Source organism: Phoca vitulina, unplaced genomic scaffold (genome assembly GCF_004348235.1).
Source record: "Phoca vitulina isolate PV1807 unplaced genomic scaffold, GSC_HSeal_1.0 scaffold19, whole genome shotgun sequence".
Classification (NCBI taxonomy): Eukaryota; Metazoa; Chordata; class Mammalia; order Carnivora; family Phocidae; genus Phoca; species Phoca vitulina.
Window position 1 is genome coordinate 5,071,838 of NW_022589722.1, and position 24,534 is coordinate 5,096,371.

At 37.6% G+C, this 24,534-nt stretch overlaps 1 protein-coding gene across 5 annotated transcripts in view; it reads right to left on the minus strand.

Moving 5' to 3' along the window:
• Positions 1–11,160: 11,160 nt before the first annotated feature.
• The window catches only part of ATP2B1 (ATPase plasma membrane Ca2+ transporting 1), a 126,018-nt gene continuing 112,644 nt past the window's right edge, over positions 11,161–24,534 (minus strand). For 3 of the 5 annotated variants that reach the window (XM_032416480.1, XM_032416482.1, XM_032416481.1), the window contains exons 19-22: positions 22,236–22,343; positions 20,128–20,310; positions 19,625–19,711; positions 11,161–14,443 (exon numbers count right to left, since the gene is read on the minus strand). In XM_032416480.1, coding sequence (XP_032272371.1) covers positions 14,132–14,443; positions 19,625–19,711; positions 20,128–20,310; positions 22,236–22,343 — 690 coding nt within the window. In that variant the 3' untranslated portion in view covers positions 11,161–14,131. Of the gene's footprint in view, positions 14,444–19,559; positions 19,712–20,127; positions 20,311–22,235; positions 22,344–24,534 lie in introns of all 5 variants that reach the window. The other 2 variants (XM_032416484.1, XM_032416483.1) reach the window with 2 other exon arrangements.

A 24,534-nucleotide genomic window follows, 5' to 3' on the forward strand; every position in this document is an offset into this window, starting at 1 on the left:
TCTAGGGAGAGTCTTAGTGTATTTTAAACATCTATAATTCAATTAATCTTAAAGGGTAGTGAATTGAGACTATTGCTTACCTGATGAGCTTGCAGATATGGAGAAAATGTCTGTCTCCCCTGCTCCTTTGCCCCCAGCTGTCTTCTCTGGATGGCCTCTCTGGCAGAGCCCTGTCCATCCCTCAAGTTCCCGTCCCAGTGGTTTCTCTGCTCAGCATTCTTTAACCCTGGATTTCCCATTCTTGTTGGAGCCCATCCTCCATCACACCCTGTTTGGCATGGCTGCTGCACCCACTGCGTTATTCTAATTGTTCCTGTGTTAGCTGCAGAGACTGGAGATAGTGTCTTTTTCATCTTGGTACCCGATCTGCCTAGAAGAGTCCCTGCATAGGGTAGATGTGCAGTGAGGCTTCTGGACCAGAATTTAAAGCAGGACTTGGAGTGATTCGTGTGACAAGCCTGCTTATTACCGTAAGCACTACTATGCCCTGCTCTGTTCTCCCACTGTCGCTCAGCTCGGTCTTCCACACTTGCCCCTGGGAACAAGGACCATTTGATCTTCCCCTATAAGCCTACCTCCGCCTCCCGCTCTCTGACTGAGGGAGACATGGCTTTTTTGTTTATGTCCTTCTCTCGACTTCGGGAGGTTGCACAGAAGAGCGGCTTGGGCCATTGCTGTTTGACTCTACAGTCCTCCTGAGGGATGCCCTTTATCGCTTCATTGCCGGGCCTTCAATCACACAGCTCTTTGCACTTTTCCTTCCTCCTTCCTCAGGGGAGTCTCCTGTGAGCCAACATCCTCCGCTCCTTTCCCCGCAGCCGGCCTGGCCACTGAGATTGATGGGCTATGCCTCACACCTTCCTCTGTGGGCACTGTTTTTCTTTTTAAATCTGGGTGACGGGATTAAGAATGTTTTCCTTGTCACTACATACTTCCCTTATTTAATAATGAGCGTGGATTATTCTCATAATCTAAAATGAAAGCCAAAGCTATTTATATTTGGGAATGTTTCACAACAAACAGAATCCCAAATCTCCCATAAATGTTTGTTTCCAATCCAATGATAAAAGGTAATGTTCCAAAAGGAAAAGTGTAAGTGCTGTTTTCTTACAAACACTACTAGCCATCATCCTTGTGTTCTGCCTTCAAATTAACTGAATTAGTCACATGATAAATCAAAAAAGACCTTTTTATACATACTAATAATGCCTCATTTATTTAGTATAGATCCAACTGAATTACCCATGTCATCTGCTTTCCAATTCCTTTGCACTGTCTCCCTTTCCAGAAACTGGAGAGGAGAAGAAAAGAGCATAAAAATAAAATGATTTAATTCAGCCATTTGTTGTTTGTATTAAGTAATGTTTTGGAGAAGCTTGACATTAATAGTTAAAATAAATTTGATGCATATATGTGGATCTGTTATTCAGGGGTCTTGAAGTTCCATGGGTAATCAAGAGCCACGCAGTCTTTCCGGGTCGACATGCATGTTTCGAGTTGTGTGGACTTCAAGGGACAGGCTCTGTCCAAGTTCTCCACTCTTTAAAAAAGGAAAACCAGTATGCCAAACACAGTACCTTTCAAATGGCCTCTTTAAATTCGCTACAAGCATTGTAGCAAAACTAAAGCTTATGAAGATAAAAAGTTGCTTGAAGTTAACAGGATATGCTAAAAATCTGCATTTAGAAAGCCACAAGTTACCCGTTTTGTAGAGGGAAAACGTATTGAGGGTTTGTTTACTCTAAAGGTAATTAATTTACACTCATTTCCATTATTTAAAAATTAAGACAAAAATAAAACTTTTAAAAGCCCAATATTAGAGAGATAACACTTTAGAGCTAGATTCAGCTCCAACTTTGTTTTCAGCCAGAACCTTGGGCAAGTCACAGTCTCCTGGGGGTCTTAACTCACTCATCTATGCAATGAAGAAAAGATATGATTGTCTGGTGCAATGTGCTGGTTCTTTCCAGCTCTAGAATTTTAGGAAGGCTACGGATTCCACACCGATGCCTCTGAAGCAAGGCAGGTAACATACAGGAGTGAAAAAGACTAGAGTGAGAAGAATTTTTCTTACAAGTGAATCCTGATATCAAGCTTTCATTATTTCACACTCCATAGCAATAAAAATATTTCACTTTCTTCTTACTTTTGCTATAAAAGAAACAGTCCAATACTATACACAGGGGTGTAGAGACCATAGGGATTGGTGGGGACTGTGGCAAACTAGAGAGGGTAAAGCACCGAACTATTATCATATGGGATTGAGGGTCTAATGTTGCCTGATGCCAACAATTTGGGTATTTTTAGTGAAATCTAATGGTCAATGCAGGTTTTCAATTAAAAACATTAAACAAAACAAAATACCCTGTAGGCCTTTACCATTGGTCAAACAAAACACTTCGATGGGTCAACTGGGGCTGACAGACTACCAGTTTACAATGCCTGATCTACTTTGCCTTCCTCATTGTACTGGGATCGGCCCTTATTGCATAATTTGCTAATAATACCACTTTAATGAAAGTTCTTACTGTCATAACCCACAGAGTATTTACCAAATTCTTTTTTACAGACGGTGCTCTGAGCCCAGGACTTTCTGACTTTTCATCTTACTTGACTACCACAATAACCCTGAGGGTCAGGTAGATATACTGTTATCCCCATTTTACAGAATGAAGTGAGGCGCATAGAGACCAAATAACATGTCCTACTCACAGAACTTATTTTTTTACAGAATTGAGTCTAAAATATTGACATGGAAACATTTATAATATTAGGCTGAATGAAAAAAAGGAGCTATATAAAGTATATATGATGTTTAAACTGTTTTTAAAAACATGTTTAGTGATTGAATATTCTATCATGAAGATATTTTATAATATACATAAAGAAGCCTCTATTGTTAAACACTTGAATTGCTATTAAAATCATGTAGGGACATATTTTTTTTAATAATATGATTTCATTCATTTTTAGGATCATCAATTGACAGCCTATATGTCAGTCACTTTATTAGATGCTGTCCTCAAAGGGGATTCTGATTCATAATGTATCTGGTAAGCAAGTTTTATATTATACATATCTATATCTATCAGCTATCTATCTACCTATCTATATCTATCTATCTATCATCTATCATCTATCTATCATCTTTAAGCCACAAAGCTTCTTTGAACTTTATGTAGGCATTCAGATCAGCTATGTGAATTTTTACGGTATTTAAGCAATCGCCCCCTGCATCAGTGGTTAGGTCCCAAATGACACTCTCAGCTTCCTGAATGGAAAGAAGGCAGGCTCCCCCAGATAGCTTAGTTTGAAGCACTGCACAATGTGTAATAATGAGCTCCTCAGCTAGAAACTTGAGGAGACTTGGAGATCTATGAACTGAACTTTGAAAGCTATCTTGTTAGCAGGATATACGTTGGAGTCCCTTTGTGATCTATACTGATGACAAAAGATGGCTCTCCATCCTTTCTCAATATTCCACGTGTCATGGCAGTAGAATCCCAAATAACACAATTTCTAAGTCACAGCTGCCATGCTGCAGACACAGATGGATATAAACATTAGAGGGAAAGGACCAAGATGATGAGGCAACTTGAAAATGTGTAATTTTTTTATCATTCAACCTAGAACACTTTTGAGTGAAAGGGGGAGCTCTTACCACCACCGACACTGGGATGGCCGGCCCATACACAGACCGAACCTGGTAACCTGGGGTGTACATACAGTCACCCTACTGTGAAGAACAGTGCTGGAAACTGGAGATGGTTGAGCATGGCAAGGCTGGGGAAGGAGTTTGGAGGGTAAGGGACATGCAAGCTGCCTTTAGGCATCTGAAAAGCTCCATGAAGAACTGGGTTGATATGATCCCAATTCCTTGACACTGGGAGTGACCGGACCATGCTGAAGAGGCTTTACGGTCTGAGGTAATGGTTTGTGCCTGGTTGTTGAGCAGTTCTGGATTCAAAACCCAGATAGATGATGCTAAGTAGCTGTGTGGCCATTGACAAGTTTCTTAACCTCTTTCTTATAAAAGGGGGAATAGAGTTGTAATGATTTCCTGAGGTAAATAGGAGAGTGAGTGACCCAGAAGAGGGGCTCAATAAATGTTAGTGTGTGCATTGTAACTAATGCTGGAAATATTCAAGCATAGGAACAGACCACCGGTTGGCTAATGTTATGGGATCTTTTGGGGATTAACTAAATGATGGTTGGAGACAACTTTTTTGATTAATTTAGAGATTGTTCTTAGAAAAAATCAATTAGTAATTTTTCCCAGAGATAAGGTGATTTTATGGAAAATCTTAAAAAGGTATACTCCTAAATATTGTACTATAATTTAATATTCATCATAAATGACATTTGCCTGTCAAGTGATACATGCTGTTTACTTTCAACTATGTAAAAAAAAAAGCATAATGTGCTAGAAATACATTTTAAAATGACATATTGCTTGATTTTGAGACTACAAATATATGACCTAATATTTGAAATCCTTTCATTTTGCTTTCACAAAACCAACTAGCTTATTTTAGAATCGTTTATAATTTGTTTTTCAAATAATGAGATAAAGAGGTTTTAGCTTATTAAGCACATTTCCAAAAAAAATACATTTCAGGTTAGTTTTTAATCAAAGTAAATTTAAATAGCTAAATTGAATATAATCTATACACTCTCTTCTTAACATTGATTTTCAAAGTATTATAAACAACCTGATTTTTTTAAGTCCAAGTAAACAGACTCTGGTACTGAACATCATCTTAATGGGCCAATTTACAAAATTATGTTTTTCATTAACTACTTGCATTTTAGCATCGTAGTTCTCAGTGCTTCCCTCTGCTTAACCAGTAGTTCCCAAACTTGGGCTGCATATTAGAATCATCTGGGAAATTAAAAAAAAAAATCCCTATGGCCAGGCCACATTCTTGTCCACACTGCCTGGGGGTGGCGTCTGGCGCCCGTTGTGTTTTAAAGCTCCTCAGCTGACTCCCATGTGCAGCCGTTTGGGAAATAAGCATTTCTCCCATGGTCCAGTCTAGGGATACAGATATGACCAGGAACAAAAGAGCAATTAAAACTAGATAATAGTCCTACACCTTCGGAGCATCTAGTGGTGTTCAGCTAAATGATCACATAGTTTAAAAAACCTGAGTGACTGGGTCACTAGCTCACTCATCTGGTATCCACTTCTCAGATGTGCAAGAGGCAAGCAAGCAGCTTCTCTTTAAAAGGGAAAAAAAAGGAAACAGAAGCAAACACTTATTTCTAATGAGATGAATCTCCAGGGTAATCTTCATAGCTCCTTGGGTGTTTACAAATCAGCTGGGGCTTAAGGGTCCTTTTGACTTGGAAATTGTCTACTTAAACCAATTTATTGGGGGAGGCAGGAACAGGTCTTCCCAGGTTTGTTTCTGTTGCTTTTGAGTGAATAGTACCATTTTGCATTGCCCTTTATAATTGTTAAAAGTGCTTTTACGTTTCCAAGTTTACCTGAACATCCAAAGCTAGGCAGGAATTTTAATACAATCCCGTTGAAGAAAGTGAAATTTCAAAGTATTAAAACTGGTACAAGGCAGAGTTGGGACCAGAACCCAGGTCTGCTGACTCACAGGCAAATGCTTTTGGACATAATACTGCCTCTACCTAAAGAGAGACCCACTGTTTGAGCCTCAGCACTCGGTCCTGGAGAGTCGATTTTCCTCTGAAAATAGCCTGCGTCACCATTTCTCCCTTCCATGTCAGTTGCGTTGAGGGAGGTTGCATGCTGCACGCACTGTGAAGAGGTATAAAGTGCAAAAGGGGCCAGGAATAAGGCGAGCTTCAAGGAGGACTTTACGGGAGAGGGAAGAACACAGAGAATATGCTCACAGCAGAGGAGAGAGGGGGGCAGGTGACAACTAGGTGAGGCCAAAAAGTTGCTAAGAAGCAAACAAAGAGCCATTCAAAAGTTTATTATTTACTCATCTATTTTTTGAGGAGAGGAGGGATGTGGGCAAGTGGTGATTTAGGAAGGTGTGGATTATGTGTTGGATAGATTGGCAATGGGAGAGGCGGAAGGTAGGGATGTAGAGAGAACCACTGAGAAACCGAAGTGTACGCTATGCGTCTGAGGTAAAGAGGGACTAGACTAGGAGAGTTGAGTGAAAAAGGAAAAAAAAAAAAAAAAAAAACTATGGAAAGAGCACCTGAAACCAAGGAAGAACTATGTATAGCAAGATAGGAAAGGTAGTAGGCAGCATTTCAACAAGACATCTATTTCTGGATCTGATGGCTATTTGTGTGTAGAGTGAAGAACTTTTTTTTTTAAGTAGACTTCATGCCCAATGTGGGGCTTGAACTCACGACCCTGAGGTCAAGAGTCACCCTACCAAATGAGCCAGTCAGGCACCCCAGGTGAAGAACATTTAATTAGTGATCCCTAATTGGTTGAATGACTTGATTAAATGTATATTAAGTTATATATTAATAGGTGGTATAAAGTGCAAAGTAAGGCAAAGGGTGGTTGGCAGACTGTCCTGTTTATGTCTTTCAGTATTGTGAAATAGTGGTTTCCATAAAGTGGTAGAAGGAAAGCAAATCACTGTCTTGGGCAACATTAAGCTGAGAAAGGTTGAGAATAAACTAGATGATAAAATTATTAGTCAAATAGGGGCTAAGGCAATAGTTTAATATAGATAGATGTAAACTCTTGTTCTTTGGGACCCAAAACCAGTAACAAAAGCACAAGGAGAGGCAGGTGTCTCCTATCAAATATGTGAAAATAACACAGGACTGATTGTGTGAGGTAGAATGGAAAAGATGTGTTCTACAAAGTCAGACAAACCATCTCTTGAATCCTAGTTTTGAGAAAAATGCAAAGGTTTAGAATCAATGCAATGAAGAAGGACCCTGAAGAGAATGAGAGACAAATTAAAGGTTTGGTTTGAACATCAGTGAGGAAAGCCAGGAAATGAGTATGGATTTTGGTCGCCAGCAAGTTTGTGAGCACACTCTTGACACTAAGGACAGATACGAAGTTAAAGGTGATTCCGATTTAGGTACCAAGGTAGTGAAACGCCGAGGAGGCAAAGCCGTCAGTGACAGAGCAGGAATGAGGGAGCCAGGTCGCGTGCCCTGGTTAGGATGGAATCAGTGAAGGGTAGTAGCTAAAAGACTGTAAGATGATGGAGGAAATCACGAGACTAGCAATCATGCTGATTAGCATAAAGAATAACTTAGGAGGTGTAAAGAGCTTTTAAAAGTAAGGAAAATTTAAGAGTGCCAACTATAATCCTAGAGACCAAATAGCAGAGAAATGGCATCTTCTACTTGTGACCATGTTGCTGAGTAACACAGAGCAAAAACAGAGGCTATTGTGATCCATGTGGGAAACTGCATAGAGCCTGAAGCCAATGAGTATGTAGGTTCTTCAGGGTTGACTGTAAAAATGATGTCAGTCTTGTGTCATCTCAAAGAGTAGGACAAGCACAAAGTTGAAACAGATAAAGGGGTCCAAAGGCTCTTTAGAAAGGGGCTACCAAAAAAGCAGGAGAAAAAATTGTAATGAAATGAGTCTGAAAGGGTTAGCCTCCTAACTGGTTTCCTAACTTCCAATTTCTCTGTCTCTCCGGAGCAGCCAATGATCCTTTCAGAGGTCAGATTATGTTGCTGCTCTGTTCAAAATCCTCCACTGGCTTCCCATTTCACTCAGCATAGAAGCCAGAGTTAGGCAAAGTCTCCCATTAGGACTCTAAGCTTGTCTCCTACTACTCTCCCGCTGGCTCACTAATTCACCAGCTATAACGGCCTCCTTGTGTCCCTCAAACTTGCTAAGCATTATTTACGGGAACCTCTCTCTGGAAGGCTCTTCCAGACACCCAAGCAGCTGGCTCCTTCACTTCTTTCCGGCCTCTGCCAAAACGTCACCTTGTCTAAGAGAACCTCCCTGACCACACTATGTAACATAGCATCGTCCTCTACCAGGTGACCTGGGTCTCTATCTTAGCAGAACATAAACTCCCTGAGAGGAAGGACCTTGCCTGGTTCTCCTGAGTCCAGAACAGTATGAATTCCCCAGGCCGGGTACCAAGTATTTGCTGATACAGGAGATGGAGAGACAAAAAGCATGAAAGCAGTTGGCAGTTCGGTAATTTTGAGGACAGGAAAAAGGGGGACAGACACTAAGGTAGCATTCGTAGGAGTCCCAGACTCCAGAAATGTGGTGTGGTTGCACCTGCTACTGCACCCCCTCGCCCCCATCACACCTCAGACGTTGAGTACTACCCAGTCTAAGTCTCTAGCAGCGAGAAAGTGGAAGATTAACAATTTTAGATAGTACACACTTACCCTCCTCAGAGGGTCTGAAGCTAAATGAGAGCAGGCTTATGGTTAAAAGATTTAGAATACTAGATAAATTAGAAGCATCCTTATTTGAATTGCTAACCTCAGATACCACAGGTCTCCCTAAGGTCCCATTCTTACTTTTTTAATACTCATTCTCAAGCTATTCGTGAAGGTATGACTTAGACTAAATATTTATGTATCTCAAAAGTAGCCTTACAGAAAAAGATTGCTTTAATATATTTTTTCTTCATTCACTAAATGTTACCTTAAAGATTATGTAAGTCAGCAAGCACCTCATTTTTAAGACTATAAGGGAGGCCAGTTGACTACTCATAAGCCATAAACAACATCAGTGTAAAATGGTACCAGAACAGTAGTGAAATATTGGCTGCAATTTTTATTTTAAAGATTGCACATTTAAAAAGGACAAAATGATTTTTCCAAAAAACGCAAAACTAGGTAGATCCTATTCTTTCACAAATTTCAAGAAAAATACAGATTATATCCTCAATGTGCTAATTTTCATTCCAAATTATTTAGGAAATAAAGCAATGACCTGTTAAATTAATAGGTTATCTATGGAACTTAGAATAAATAGATCTTAAAAGTAATGAACCACAAAATTCTCTAATCAAAGTATGCTAGTAAGAACGCCCTTCTACTGAGTTTAACTGTGACTCTTCAGTTACAGGGGGTCTAAGGAAAGCATGGGTTACACAACTTAGTCAGGGACCCTCTGCCTCAGTCTCTGGTCTTGAGCTATCCTCCAGGAAGCTCACGAAGATTCTTCAGATTCTCTGTGAAGCATCTGACATCAGAAAAGTACAACAAAGGAGACTTAAAAGTTAAGCACAGATTTTTAGGTATTGGGCCCTGACTCAGGATGGCGAGGTGCTCGGACTGCAGAAGAGCGGTAGCTACCGGCCTGGGCTCTGGAGGTGGTGTGCCGTTGAGTGTGAATCCCCGGCTTGCCAATGTGACCCAGAGCAAAGCTGTGTAAACTCCTCACGCCTGTTTCCCTGTATGTAAAATGGCAGCAGTAGTACACGGGGCGGTTCACATCATCTACACAAAGTGCTTAGCCTATATCAAGTACTTTGTAATTATTAATTTATGTGTGATGATACTCCTCTTAATGCCTAAGGAAAGTATCAGTGCTTACACTTAATGATCTGAAAAGCAATTTGGAAATTACGCGGTCCTTGTAACTCTGACTTAAATTAAGAGAATCTCAGGGTCTTCCTGCAGGGAACCCACACCCGGACTTAGGTTCCTGATTCTGGAACCAGTTTTCCTAGGGTATAGTGGTTAAGAAAGCTGTGCCAAAGACAGATACTGTATAAGCACATACGCACATTTCTTAAATTTCCAGTTTGGAACTATTAATATTACACAGCTCAATAATGATGCTTTGAATTCAGAGAATACAGATGAGATATGCCTACATTTAGTGTAACATCTGTAGGCTGAAGTGTTTTTCTAACAAAAAGGGAAAATGTTAAAGTAGTTAAGACAAAAAGCACGACAGTAAACTCCCAACTGAGAGTCTAGGGGACAAAATTATCAGTCTGTTGAAAAGGAAATTACCGGGCGCCTGGGTGGCTCAGCTGGTTAAGCGACTGCCTTCGGCTCAGGTCATGATCCTGGAGTCCCTGGATCGAGTCCTGCATCGGGCTCCCTGCTCGGCGGGGAGTCTGCTTCTCCCTCTGACCCTCCCCCCTCTCATGTGCTTGCTCTCTCTCATTCTCTCTCTCAAATAAATAAATAAAAAATCTTTAAAAAAAAAAAAAAAAAGAAAAGGAAATTACCTTATAAGGATAGAGACAATTTCCTTTTTGACATGTACTGATGAGAGAAATACAGGAATACGGTCACAACTTCCCTTCCTGCGCGAAAACACTCTTTATGAAAGTATTATTATAATGCTTATTCTTTAAAAGAAAGATTATTTTTCAAGAATGTTTCAAAGATTATTTTTAGGTAGGTGGTATTAATTATGCTAATAAAGTATCTCTTTTTTTGGTCTATGAGCGCAACATCGTCTTTTGAAAATATAAAGGTTGATATGGGATTTGGGCAAGAGAGTCTGGACAGTGGTAGAGGTTAGAAGAAAAAAGCAGCTGTGATAGGGCAGTTCTCTGAACCATGGGGAAGGAAAAATGGCAATGAGCAAAGACTTACAGAAACTCTTTCTTATTCAGTTAATTTTACAAAGGGAACTTCATTCAAAATTTAATCCTAATACATAATACATATATATAAAATCTAACTTGATAAAATGGAAAACATCTCTCATGTCATAAATGTGGTACTTACATAGACTCAATAATTTACTAATAATTTTTACTAAATGGAAAAATATGGTATTCATAATCACTTAAAGTTCAGTCAGTATTTCAACAAAGTTGCTAATTTATGTTAATAATTTATTATAAAAACCAACTAAGGGTAATTTGATTAATTTTGTTACCACAGAGTTCAGATAATTGCTATTGACAAGTTTGGATCATTTAATGAAAAAGAAGTTCTAACAGTTATTGTGAAAAACTAATCTTTTCTAAGACCGAAAGATTACATGCTCATAAGACTGCAGAAATGATCCAGAGTTGCTGTACAGATCGAAGACTATGGGTGGGAGAGTGAGGACAACATACCCACTTTCGGTCTAGGGGCAAGATCATGCATATTAGAACACCGATTCACTGTAACACAACCATAACATTTCAAGTACATTATAGAATTTTCATCAACCAGATTTTTAAAATTTCAAGTAGAAAAAGGTAATTCCAAAATATGATGCTCTGATCAATTTCAATTATTCAAAAAGTTCAGTCCCCATTCAGAAACAGATAAACAGTATATTTATTAAATGAGTTAAGACAAATAAACTTTACAAATAGACAAATAATAAAAGGCTCAGTGGCTAAAATAGATGGTAAGCATCATTGAAAGAAATCAACACCATCACGGTATCTCAGTTGGCTTACACGTGTAAAAAGAAATTTTCAAAGAGCAATTTCACAGAAATGAAGCCAGTTTTTTTTTTCTTATAAACAAATCACCATTTCTTGGTTCAAAACTGACATCTGTTATGAAAATTACCATATCACATATTTGTAAGATGACAAGGAGTAACTCATCTTCAAAGTGCAAGTAAGTCTATTTACAACCACAAAAAAGGCAATGATGAGGAGAAAAGGATTTTTAAAAAATATACAAAGATTAAAAACATTTGGGATGCAAAATTAAACAATTTTTTGGTTAGAGGATAAAAGAGAAAAAATGATTGAATTACAGATGCTGATTTCAGCTATACATACTATATAATGGGATCCAAGATCTTTTAACAGCTTGCTTGCATTTTTTTCTACTTACATAATGCTCTGGAAATTTCTGGTAGAAATTACAGTGTCTCAAAGAGAGAAATACACACTAAGCATGTCTTGCTACTACTTCATGGATGTCATTAAGACCCGTTTATGGATTAGAGTTGGTGTAAAAAGCCATTGCCTTGAGTTGAAAAATGAATACTGTAAAAGCTCAATACAAATCCTCCAAAGCACATGCACGTCTAAATCTTTTGGAAATTACATTCATATTTAAGCATAACCAAAATAAAAAAGAAAACTGAAAACATTTCCCTTTTCTCTATTCCCTATGCCTTGTAGGCTTCTCCAGTTGCTAGGGTCAATTTTTAAGAGTTGAAAGGGTTCTTCAAGATAGTCTAGTCCACCACCCTCATTTAGGGTAAATGATTTTCCCAAGGTCATGCAGCACGTTAATGGCAAAACCAAGACTAGAAACCAGGTCGTGACTCCTAGCCTCGTATGCTTTCCAGCATATCATGCTACCTCTTTTTACAGTATGATTCTCTATAAATACCTGATGAATAAATGTACAATTACAAATGCTGACAGAGCCAATGTGTTTCTAAAGACTTGCAGAGGATTACTGCAAAGGATTGATGGAGAGAAAAAGACTTTCCCCCACCCTCCGAAAGTATCAAGCACCATCAACTAAACATTTCTTTGCTAGGTCAGCATGCTCAGATGTCATAGTCCTCGTAAACTTTATGTCGGCCTGAGGATCATATACCTGGTGAAATCTGGGCCCTAACACAATGCCAGTTCCTAAAAGGTAAAGACAGAGGCAAAAAAGGGGAGAAGTTCGACAAAAGAAACAAAGACTTAAATAACCCAATTGTCTTAGAGATGGGCATTCCGAAAGCATATGGTTAATTATTGTATTTAATTATACATATTTTAGGACCGTTTCCACCTTTTCATATAATCTCATTTTACCTAATTTATTTGGCCACTTACAAATAAAATAAATGTATCAAAGATAATGGTGATCATTATTATTGTTTTTTTTAGACTGTGAGACTATTTTAGGCAATCCAAATTCTATGGAGAATATGTCAAATGGTGAAATTGCAATGATTTTCTTAATGTGATTCTATTAGATATTTACCACCGGGGGAATTAAAGCGGTTATTTCATGGGGCTGTTACCATCTTGAAATTTATTCCAATTGTGGTTAAAGAGAACAGACTGATGCACTATATATGCAGAATTAAGTAAAGAAGCTGAAATTTCTTTTTTTAAAAAAACATCGCTGTGTATTTATTTAATAAAAGGGCATATTTATGTTTACAAACAAGTCTGAAAAACAAAAGGAAAACATGTATGCTTCTACCTGTTAACCTTTTTCAAAATGCCAACAGCCCTCATGCTGTATGAAGGTTTCTAAGGATTTATTAGAAAAATCAATACAGTTCACTCACAGTTCACCAAGACATCACTGAGCTAACATGTTTAGACAAAAACAAAAAGGACTAAGGTTCTCTTGTAGTTTGATAGTTTGATTTAATTTGATTTGCCTGAAATAACAAAAGCATTTCAAGCATCTTTCATTATGTAGTTGATGTCCCACATTAAACAGTCTACTAAATTCTGAACAAAGGTTATTAGCAAGTTTTCAAAAATTTTAAAAATTAAACAGTTGTTTCAAAACCATTAAGTAGTAAATGTATTTAAGAAACTAATTAGGACAGATGCCATAACTTCATTAAACACCACTGCTCATGTTTTTTTGTTTTGTTTTGTTTTGTTTTTTTGGTTTTTTTTAAACAAAGCATTAGTGTTATCTATTTGGCTATTAGTATTAGCAATTTATCTACAATATTTAACAAGGTAAATTGTAGGCAAAAATTTAGTACAGTTTCAATAGAAACACCCCTTTTTGTTTTCCTGAAAATACAGCAGTATTTGAAGGACTAATTTTTCTCTGCATCAGTTATAAGGAAGCTTCCCATCTATGAACAGGAACAAAAAAAGTATCTACAAACCTTGTAAACAGATCTGTATCATTTATAAACATAAATAATCCAAATTATTAACAGCCAACAGCAGAAATTAAAGTATCAATTCAATGATCCAGGGCTCTTTGCTTGCTTGCCCAGCTGTACTCCTCCCCCTCTCCCACCAAGGATTGAGATAAACTAAAGCTCTGCTAATACACTGTTCAGGACCATTCTTAGGTACTACTGATGATCCACAGGTCAGCATATGCTGAGTTACTGTTTATCTGTCAGTTCATTTCTCCCACCCCCCAAAAAGCACCCTCAGTCTGGCAGAAAGCTTTGCTTTTTTTTTTTTTTAAAAAAATAAATCTACATTCGTACAAGTGTGTCTTCTGTTGAAGTCCAAAGACAAGAATACGATCTTGTCCATCACAATATGTGAAAAGACCCAGTTTCAATTTGTTTCTTTACAATGCAGCTAGTGTGTTAACATTCAGCTTACAATCAGAGTGATGTTTCCAAACTATGTAGTGGGCTTCCTGGGGATGAAGAGGTAGCAGACTTGTTCATTTCTATGGTAAGGTGAATCCCGCTGTCAACAGCATTGTTATTTTTGTTGGGAGAGGGTGGAGGACTGGAGTTACGTTTTGTAGGAGCATCATCTTCAGCATCAGTATCATCAATAAGGGGGATATGAGGCTCTGAATCTTCTATCCTAAACTCAGGATGTGTCATAAAGTTGTGAATCGAACTTCTTGATTCCGGTTTTTCTAACCCTTCATATAAAGAACTACGAAATGCATTCACCACTCGAATCTGTAAATATCAGAAAACACAAAGACGTCAGTATACTATTAGCTTAATTTAAAAATGTTTCATTTATGAGTTTGAATCCACAAACAGCTAGGTATGAGTGAATCATATTTGCATGTAATGCAGTGGAACTTGCAATACACTGTAAAAAAAATGAGTATTTTAGTAGGACACTACAGAACAACAAAACCACATACTCTAAGAATTAAGAGTTACAGAATTCAAAGTAATACTGAGAAAAATCTCATTGTCACTGGCTAAAAATTTAATAGCCATTTTATAGGACTTTTTTCCCTAAGGAAACAAACACAAACAAACAAAACAAAAACTTGATCATACACAAGCTTTAGCTGATTTTTAAAATAAAAAAAAAAGTAATTTTTGAAAACAATTCAAGTAAGTTAAACAAAGTCAAGCACAAAGGGTTACTATTTATCATGCTAGGAATTAGGGTGTCACCAACTATGAAAAAGCCAAGCAAATATAAGCTGAGTGCCACAATGAACTCACATCTACCCCACTATTCCCTTAAAAAATAAAAAAAGACAAAACCCAAATAAATATCTATAAAATGCCATTAAACAGCTATAAATATTTGAGTATATGCCATTTGTCTATAAAGCATTAGTGTTTTTCTCTACAAATATTAAAACTTAAATCACTTTATATACTACAGTTCACTGGGAAGAACAGGTTTAAAACAAAAAACCCAAACCCTCTGGGATTCTTCTGTCAACAATTTCGCAAAAACACAAGGTTTTTTGGTATTTCTGCCCTTAAACATATAGCCCAACCACTCGCCCCCCCCATACAGAAGTCTGCTGTATAGATGAAAAGAGGTTAATGGGTAATTAACGCAAAAACACTGCTGCACACATTGACATTAGGTCTTAGTAACCCAGTGTCATACAGACTTTCAAAACAAAAAAAGGGACAAAATCCAAATAGTTGAGCATCTACTCAATATCAATTCAAACACAGGTTTGCTTTTGCATTGATTCTAATGAATACTGTTTAGTAATGAAGACATCATTTATCATAAATGTTAAGAGAAATCACGAATACTGACATTCCAGAAAAACAGTCATCAAAATCATCTCATAAGACAATGATGATGGAAAAATTAACAAATTTCTTCAAATGGACATTTCAATATATTTTTTAAAAAGGTAACATTTATTTATGCCCACCTCTTTTCTTTAATTGTATATATCTAAGATGTACAAGTTGATGATTTGATATACATATACACACTGAAATAATCATGACAGTTGAGCTGATTAACATAATCCATCACTACACATTGTCACCGTGTGTGTGTGGGGGGGTAAGAATAATTAGGATTCTACCCTCTTAGCAAATTTCAGGTATATAAGTACAGTATTGTTACCTAAAGTCACCATGCTATACATTACATCTCCAGAACTTACTGGTCTTGCATTAACTGAAACTTTGCACCCCCTCATAAACATTTCCCCATTTCTCTCTATCCCTAACCACCATTCTACTCTCCATTTCTAGGAGTTTGACTATTTTAAGACTCCCACTTCTGGGAATTTACCCAGAGGATTAAAATCAACATTTTTTTTTTTTTAAGATTTTATTTATTTATTTGACAGAAAGAGACACAGGGAGAGAGAGGGAACACAAGCAGGGGGGAGTGGGAGAGGGAGAAGCAGGCTTCCCGAGGACCAGGGAGCCCGATGCGGGGCTCGATCCCAGGACCCTGGGATCATGACCTAAGCCGAAGGCAGACATTTAACGACTGAGACACCCAGGTGCCCCTAAAATATACCTGCACTCCTTTATTCCTTGCAGCATTATAAATAGCCAAGATAGGGAGACAACATTAAGTGTCCACTGACAAATGAACAGATAAAGAAAATGTGGCATATATACATACAAGGAATTTTTTTTTTAAGATTTTTATTTGTCAGAGAGAAAGCACAAGCAGGGGGAGCAGCACAGAGGGAGAAGCAGGCTCCCTGCTGAGAAAGCCCAATGCGGGGATCGATCCCAGGACCCTGGGATCACCACCTGAGCCGAAGGCAGACACTTAACCGACTGAGTCACCCAGGTGTCCCTACATACAGGAAATATTGTTCAGCCTTAAGAAGAAGGGAATTCTGCCATTTGCAACAACATATGCTCAGTTCTGATTAAAACGGATTAAAATCTCTCTCCTCAAAGCTGTCTTCCAGCATTTACCAAGCCCTGTCTGCTGTAGGCTGCTTTACTTCTTGCTCACTTAGCTCTATAAGAGTATAGCATGGTGAAGTGAGGAAGACAGAGGTTAAAGGTCTGGGTGTGAATTCCAGCTCTGTCACCTGCTAGCTGAGGAACCGTTCCTACGCAAACCAATTTCCTCAACTATAAAATGGGAAATAACAGTGGTACCTACCTTATAGGGTTGTTATGGGACATTCATTAGTGAGTTAATACATGTACAAACCTAAAACAGTGTTAGTTCACAAGTATCAATGTCATGCCAGGGCTTGTCACACTTTAATGTGCATGCAAAGCACCTGGGGATCTTGTTAAACTGCAGATTCTGAGTCAGGAGGGGCCTTCAGTGGGTCTGAGATTTAATGTAAAGTCTGGAACACAATTATACAGAAACAGAGTAAAGACAGCATACCTAAGGTCATGTGACAACCTCCAAATGAAGAGTCAATTATTCAAAATTTTGCTGAAATAAAAATGAATACACACACCACCCACGAGATAAATCTGTCTAGAAAGTTTAACATGAAGCTAATCATAAGGAAACAATTAGATCCATAATGTAGGATGAGACAACTGGCCTGGTTTCTTTAAAAAAAAAAAAAAAAAAAGTCAATGTCATAACATAAATAAATAAATGTAGAGAAAATGGATCAAAAATGCTATAATATAGGACATTTTGGGGGCAACTGGAGAAATCCAAATAGGGATTGTATACCATAGAATGAGATCAATGTTAGATTTCTTGGATGTGATAATACAGTATGATTATAGAGGAGACTTATTTTTAGGAGGTACATGCTGAAGTATTAAGAGATGAAATGTCAGCATCTTTGTCACTTTCAAATGGTACAGAAAAAATGTATATACTAATATAAACATATATATAAACAGATAAAGCAGACATCATAAACTATTAAGTAGTGGTAAATCCAGGTGAAGGGTATTTCATGTATTAATCTTTCCACTTGTCTGTCGGTTTGAAATTTTTCAAATATAAAATTCTGAGGGAGTCTTCCAGGATAAAGTTTCATTTTGCATCCTTCTTTTAGGATATACAGAGACTCCTGCCCCTACCGTCCACTCCAGTCTCATCAACACCTGACATTTTATTAGTTTTAGTGCCTGTCACTGAGGCCTGCTTTCCTCAACTGCTACATGTCTACCAAGGTCAGCTTGGGAGTTACTTCCTTTGGGTAATTTTTCCTGACTTCCCAGAGTGGGTGACAGATTCTGTTGTAATATTCCATGTTTCATTACCATGTAGAAATTCGCAACTACTTTTTTGTTCCTATACCAGACTGCCAAGTCTGGACCTCCTAGCACGGCCTTGGCATACGGTAGGCCTTCCGAAGCCAAGTGTTTACAGATCACAACTAAAGCAACATTAATCAGTAGTAGGAGATGAAAGGATGAGTGGTAATAAGCCCTCAAGAGCCAGGAATGATGCGAAATCCATAGATACAGGGAGGGAGGGATGTAACTGGGACATTAGCTGTCCTAGGCATAATGCCAGGCAATTTATATAACACCATTTCATTTGGGTAAGGTGCAGAACCAGGGTAATTTTTAAAAGAAAGATTCCTATCTGTCCATGTATGTAAATGTTAACATCCTGTCTAACAGAGTTGTTTTGTCCTTAGAGTACTTGTTTATTCTTTGCCACACATCATGCTACCTCTGCTTATTAGCCATGGACAAGTCATTTAAACTTCCAGTTTTCACACCTGCAAAATGGGATAGTGGTTCCTGTTCTGCCTGTTCTACAACACTGTCAAAAATGACAAATGAAAATTACTTAAGCAAACAGTGAACAAACAGGCACTGAGTAAACTGTCCTCCTTAAAATAGCATTGTTTTCTTCTTCAGTTCATCCTCTCCAGCTTTCTCTTGTTTCCTAGTCCTTAACTGGCAGAGGACCAAATGGAAAAGATGGGTCTCTGCCCAAATACAAGATTAAGCATAGGTATTCCAGCTGATTTTGGGGATGGGGTGGGTTTTTATCTTTACTGCCTCCAATATTCTGAGAATCTACCATGAAATCAAGACTGTAATGCACAGTAAGGATGACAAGAGGTTAAAAGGCTTTTGGGGAATTTGCCATTTACTAAAAACCTGAAAGAAGATATATTATTCTAGTCAATTAACAGAAATTATGACATGTAATGGTTTAAGAATTAATCAATGATACACTTTCCCTACTTCCTTGGAAAACTTAATAGAACATTTCTTATCGAGGATGCACTTTTAAATTGATTATATGAATGAAAAAAAAAAAACATAAATACCACAGAACTTTGAAACTTACACAGGGACCCCTTCTCAAAAATAAATAAGTAAATAAATAAATTCAAAGCAAGGCCACAAAATCTAGGCTAAGAAGGCAAATAACTGGCTATATACTGAGATCTTTTCTTCAGGGTGCCAACTTAAAAAAACTTTGTCAACTGAACGAGATAAAAGTCAAAATGTTAGATTCATTTTTAGCTTTAAAAATGTAATTTCTCGGTTCTGTTAGATCAGTTTCTCAAATCACATGCTTTTGGAAACCATGCAGGATGAACGTGTTGAAAGGCATATACTCAAAAATTTATAGTAGTTTCACAAATTCTAAGCTACCATTTTATTCCCCGTATTAACTATCAGAGTTAGCACAGAGACGAGCTCACGGATTTCCTATCTCATCTTTGGTTGCAATTGTTTCACCTGTTATCTAGCCCTCTAAGAAATAAAACAACAACAACGACAACACTTTGAGGTCTCAATCCACTTTACGAAAAGAAAGCTTTATGAAAAGCCTGAACGATGAATTTAAACATTAAGGAGAAAATGAGAACCGTTAGGTGTGTGAAGTAGGAAATGTTAATTTCATGCACTTAGGAACACACACTCACACCCCACAGTAGTAGAAGCAGTAGAAGAGGAAAACACTACATGTGTAGGGGTAGAAATATTTGTTACATCATGATGCTGGCTGGCGATGGAGGGTTGCCGCCTTAGAGCCCCCTGAATGGAACTTCCACTCTGGAAAGCATTCACTACATCCATCTGCAAGGAATCAGAGATTGTGACAGCTTGCTCAGCAAGAGAGAGAGAGAACAAGAGAAAGGACCATCCCATCTATCAACATATAAAAAGTAAAGAAAAAGGCACTTTTTACAGAGCAGATAAATAGGCAAGAGTAGCATTTTGAGATGAAGGTTGGGCGGGGGGAAGCTAGGAAAAAAGGAGCTGAGGGGCATATAGACACATTCCTTCACCATCAGTTAAAAACTTTCATTCATTCCAGGCACCAGTATTATTTTTCAAAAAGAGTAAGTTTTGTGGGTTGGGAAGGCTAGAAAGGAAGTTAAGGAGCGCATTCAGACCTCCTCCCCAGGTCCCAGAGCCCTGGGCCCCCGTGCTCCCACCGCCGTGCCCAGTGCCCACCGCCGGCCGCTCGTACCTCTCTGCCAGGCCCATACCTGCGTCTGGATTCTGTTCAGGCCTCTAAACCACAAGATCTGGCCGCGCCGTAGCTCCCTTTCAGCATGGTCAATCTCTTCCACGTCCTCCGCAAGCTCCTCCTCCGGGATTTCTTCCTTTTGTGTTCCATGACCAGCTTCTTTTAGGAATTTTAAACGGCTAGTTGGAATTGTTGAAATAAGCTACAACACAGGGGAAAGAACTTAGAAATAAATCAAAACCGAAAAAAATTAAACCAATCAACCGTAATACAAAAGGCGTAAGAAGTCTCAAGTGTGGCCAACTATTGTCACCAACGAGGCAATGAGATCCTGTCCGTCAAGCTTGCTTTCTCAGAGCAACAACAACAAAATAGGTTCTTTTCTCAACTACAGAAAAGATTTCAGTTTGAATGGTAAAACGTTTTCCTGAGGGGAAATAACCTGATTACAGCTTTCATATTTTAAGTAAGACATTCAAGACAGTAAAGTACACAAATATGCTCTTATATATTAACTTAAACTCACATTAATTATATTTATTTAAAATAAAACAAAAATGGCAGGTGGCCTTTTTGGATGCAAAGCAAGTTCATTTTTCATTAGTGCTGAAAGAGTTCAATGAGAAAAAACATACCAAAATCCAAAAAATCGTCAAGCTTAAACTGAAAATAGTTTTTCTGCTTATTAAATGTATTTGTTTTTACAAAATGAAACTCTTTAAAATTGGGTTAATACTGATTGATCATGACACCAAACAGGAACAGATGCCCCAGGAAACACAAAGAGGACAACAAATAGTAATAAATATGTATCAAACTGTTAAGTGTTAACAGCCATTCCTTCAGGAAGTCAGGCTCATCAGGAGGAAACAAGCACACAGAATGAGAACTCCTTAAAGACCTTCTAGTCCAACCACCGCATTTCACAGAGGTGGAACAGGTCTCCTGACAACCAGAATCAGTGCTCCTTCTACCAGGACACACATAAAATCAACAGACAACGTCAACCAAAGCCAGGAGCTGATCCCCGTTGGGTATGCTGGCTGTTCTGAATTTCCTCTTCCTGAAATTAGCCAGATGGTCTGGGAGGTTGTGGGGTTCTGTTTTGCCTATGAGGGAACATTATGAAATAACTAGAATGGTAATCAATGAAGAAAGGTGGCCCGAGTACGGATCCTAATACTTAAAAGAAGATCTCTATTAATGAGTCATGCAACAGGAGTAAGAAGAGAAACCTCAGAACCTAGAAACACAATTAAGAAAAAGGTAAGATAAAGGCACATAAAGACTGAGTTAAGTTTCAGTAAAACCTGGACGAACGTTCACTTAGACTGACTTGTAGAACGACAGTACATTAGCTCACACCGGTTGCACGTCATAACATATGTTAACTTTCATTTATGATTAGTAGAGACTATCAGTTACTTTTTCAGTAATGTTAACGGACTTAAAGTGAACAGTGCACACACCGTCACCAGTTACCTTTTTAAACTAATGACATGCCTTCGTAAATCAGCTGCCTATGCCAAACATGAAGTATATCTCATTTTCAGGCATTGTATTTTATACATATATTGTTAAAGCCAATCAATCCAAAGAACTGAAAATGTCATTTTGTGGCCCATTTATCCAGCTACCACTATTTTTTATGGAAACATTCTCTAAGTGAACTGAAACTTGAGCTTTTTTTCCTTAGCTGTATTTTGGATTAAATTAGATAATAAAATGATGAAACATCTGAAGTATATAATACTGTAATATTTTTGTAAAAATATTTACTCTGAAAATGCTAAAATAGGTCACACAGCAAAAGACACAGATCCCAGCGTCTTAACCAGTTAAAAATGCATCCTCTTAGTAACTATTGTAAAGCTTGTTCTAAAAAACAAATTAAAAAACTATGTAAGAAATTTTCAAGTGTTTTATTACAGAGGCATAACCATCACAAACAATAACATGAGAGCAAATACTACATTTAAAAAAACCCCATATCCCTGAATGCCCTTTCTTGACCCAGAACAGCAACCACTTAGAATTAAGTAACAGAACTGATTAAGGAACACACACACTGGAAAGTTAAAAAAAAAAATCACTTTAGGTTTGAACAAAAAATGATGAGCTTTTTACCTGGCCCCAGAGTAACGTTCCCATTCCTAGGAATATTGACCATAGCCACTGTTCTATTGAAAGTTCTGAACAACTGAAAGGTTTTCCACCAAACTGCACAATTATTATCTGGAGGAATAATCAAGAGTAAATTTATTTAAATCTTTTAAACTTTACATTTCATACACTTCAAAAATTACCCAAATCTGTATCCTTTAAAACTCAAGCTGAATAACGATTATCCTGATGGTGACGTGTATTATCATAGTCACAGCTGAAAATAAGACAAATGAAAATAAATTGAAATCTCTGCTCAAAATTTAAAATGCATATATATTTCATGTTTAAATTATGTTCAGTAAAAACAAACAACAACAACAAAAAATCTCCTGATCAGGAAAATAACTTTACATTGTTTCCAATATGATCCAAGTAACTATAGTCCCTTGTATTTAGTATAATTCTCTGAATAATTTATGCCTTTCCACGAAAGACGTGTACTTTTGTGGAAAATACCATATATTACGAAAAGTGAACATAATATTCAATCTTTCTTGTTTTCCTCCTACACAGCTGTTCATTCTTAGTTCACATTTAGATGTCAGGACAAATATGAATGGTAAGAGAGGACAAGAATTTGCAAAGTTCTATGAGATATGGTGCTTACTTAGGTGGTACACCCTCAGAAATTTGCTCTCCCCTATAAATAGAAGTCCAATGACCGGCATAGATAAAATCCTTAATATAGTGCTTATGCTTCTCTCCTTACTTTCAAGGACCTAAAACCGTACATAAGAATATTAAGAATTAAATATCAATATTCACCTTCTTGTGGGTCTGACAGACTTCTCTTTGATATGGCAGTCAGTAGCTGCTTAATATTGAAGTTGAAGAGAATCAATTTGGTATTAACATTTTAAAACTTCTTAAGGTATGAACTCCGTTCTTTGTAGCTGTACTAGATTTCAAATTCAAGTGATATATATTTGTCATTTCCACTGTTCTTCAAAGTCAAGATTATTTGTACACTTGTACGGATGGAGTCCCAACTGTTTTTTCAGTAACCCAACCAGTCAATTATAACTAATCTGGCAGTCTTGCTTTGATTTTAATAGAGATATCGAACTAAAATAATTTTCTTTGGTAAACCAAGAAAACAAGCACGAAAGCTCAAACGTTTATTTCTGTGAGTGTTTTCCTTTTTTTTTTTTTTTTTAATTTAAACTTTATCTTTTGGTATAATAAGGACGTGAAAGGCATATATTAAGATGCTAGGCAAATAATCCATGATTAATATGATTGGAGTGATTCAGTTTTCTAAGAAAAAATCATCTTGCATTTTAGAGTTGTAAGGAATAAAACTGTCTAATTACTTGTGGCATTTACCTCCAAGAACAAGAGACTAAGTTTCCACATACTCTTTAATATATACCTTAGATCAGCATGATACTACAGAATTGTGTAACTGGGCACAGATGCATTTCCAAAACGTGTGCTGAGGGAGCCTTGAATTAGGTACTATCTTCTAAAATTTAGAAGTAGCTGTATTAAACAGAGTCCACCAAGTTTCTTAACTGTAGGATTTCCCAAAGCCTTTGAGCTGTTAATTAAAAAAAAAAAAAAGAAAAAAGAAAAGAAAAAAAAAAGCAGCCAGCATCTAAGTATTTCCCTTTCAGGGAGTAAGCTCAGAGTTTCACGTGCATGGTCTCTCTTAATGCTTCAGTAATTCTGTGATGTGACCTCATATTATCATCCCCATTTCACATATGAAGAAATTGCAGCTTGTCAGAGTCACACAATGATCTGACCCCATGATGACTGACTGACCCCTAAGTTTATACTTGTAACTATAATGTTATGTTGCTTTAAGAAACTCCAAGAGGCAGTAACATAGGCAGTATTTCCTATACTTATCTGAGGATGTAAGAGCAACTGAAGGAACCAATGTTTCAATGAAACATTATTTTGAAAACACCGATTCTGTGTTAACTGCTACCAAGTAGAAGAGAGGTAAAATATTTACAAAGAATTAAGGATTATTATATACTTCATGATCTGTCCAAAAAAACAAAAAGAGGTAAGAAGAAAAATCAGCTAGTGAATGAAAGAGACAGAAATTGAATTTAATACAATTTATAATGTGAAGCCCTCCCTTCAGGTACCTCTGCTCTACAATCAATACTTTGGCTAGACTGTTTTAGAAACAAACAGAATGAGGGGCGCCTGGGTGGCTCAGTCGTTAAGCGTCTGCCTTCGGCTCAGGTCATGATCCCAGGGTCCTGGGATCGGGCCCCGCATCGGGCTCCCTGCTCCGCGGGAA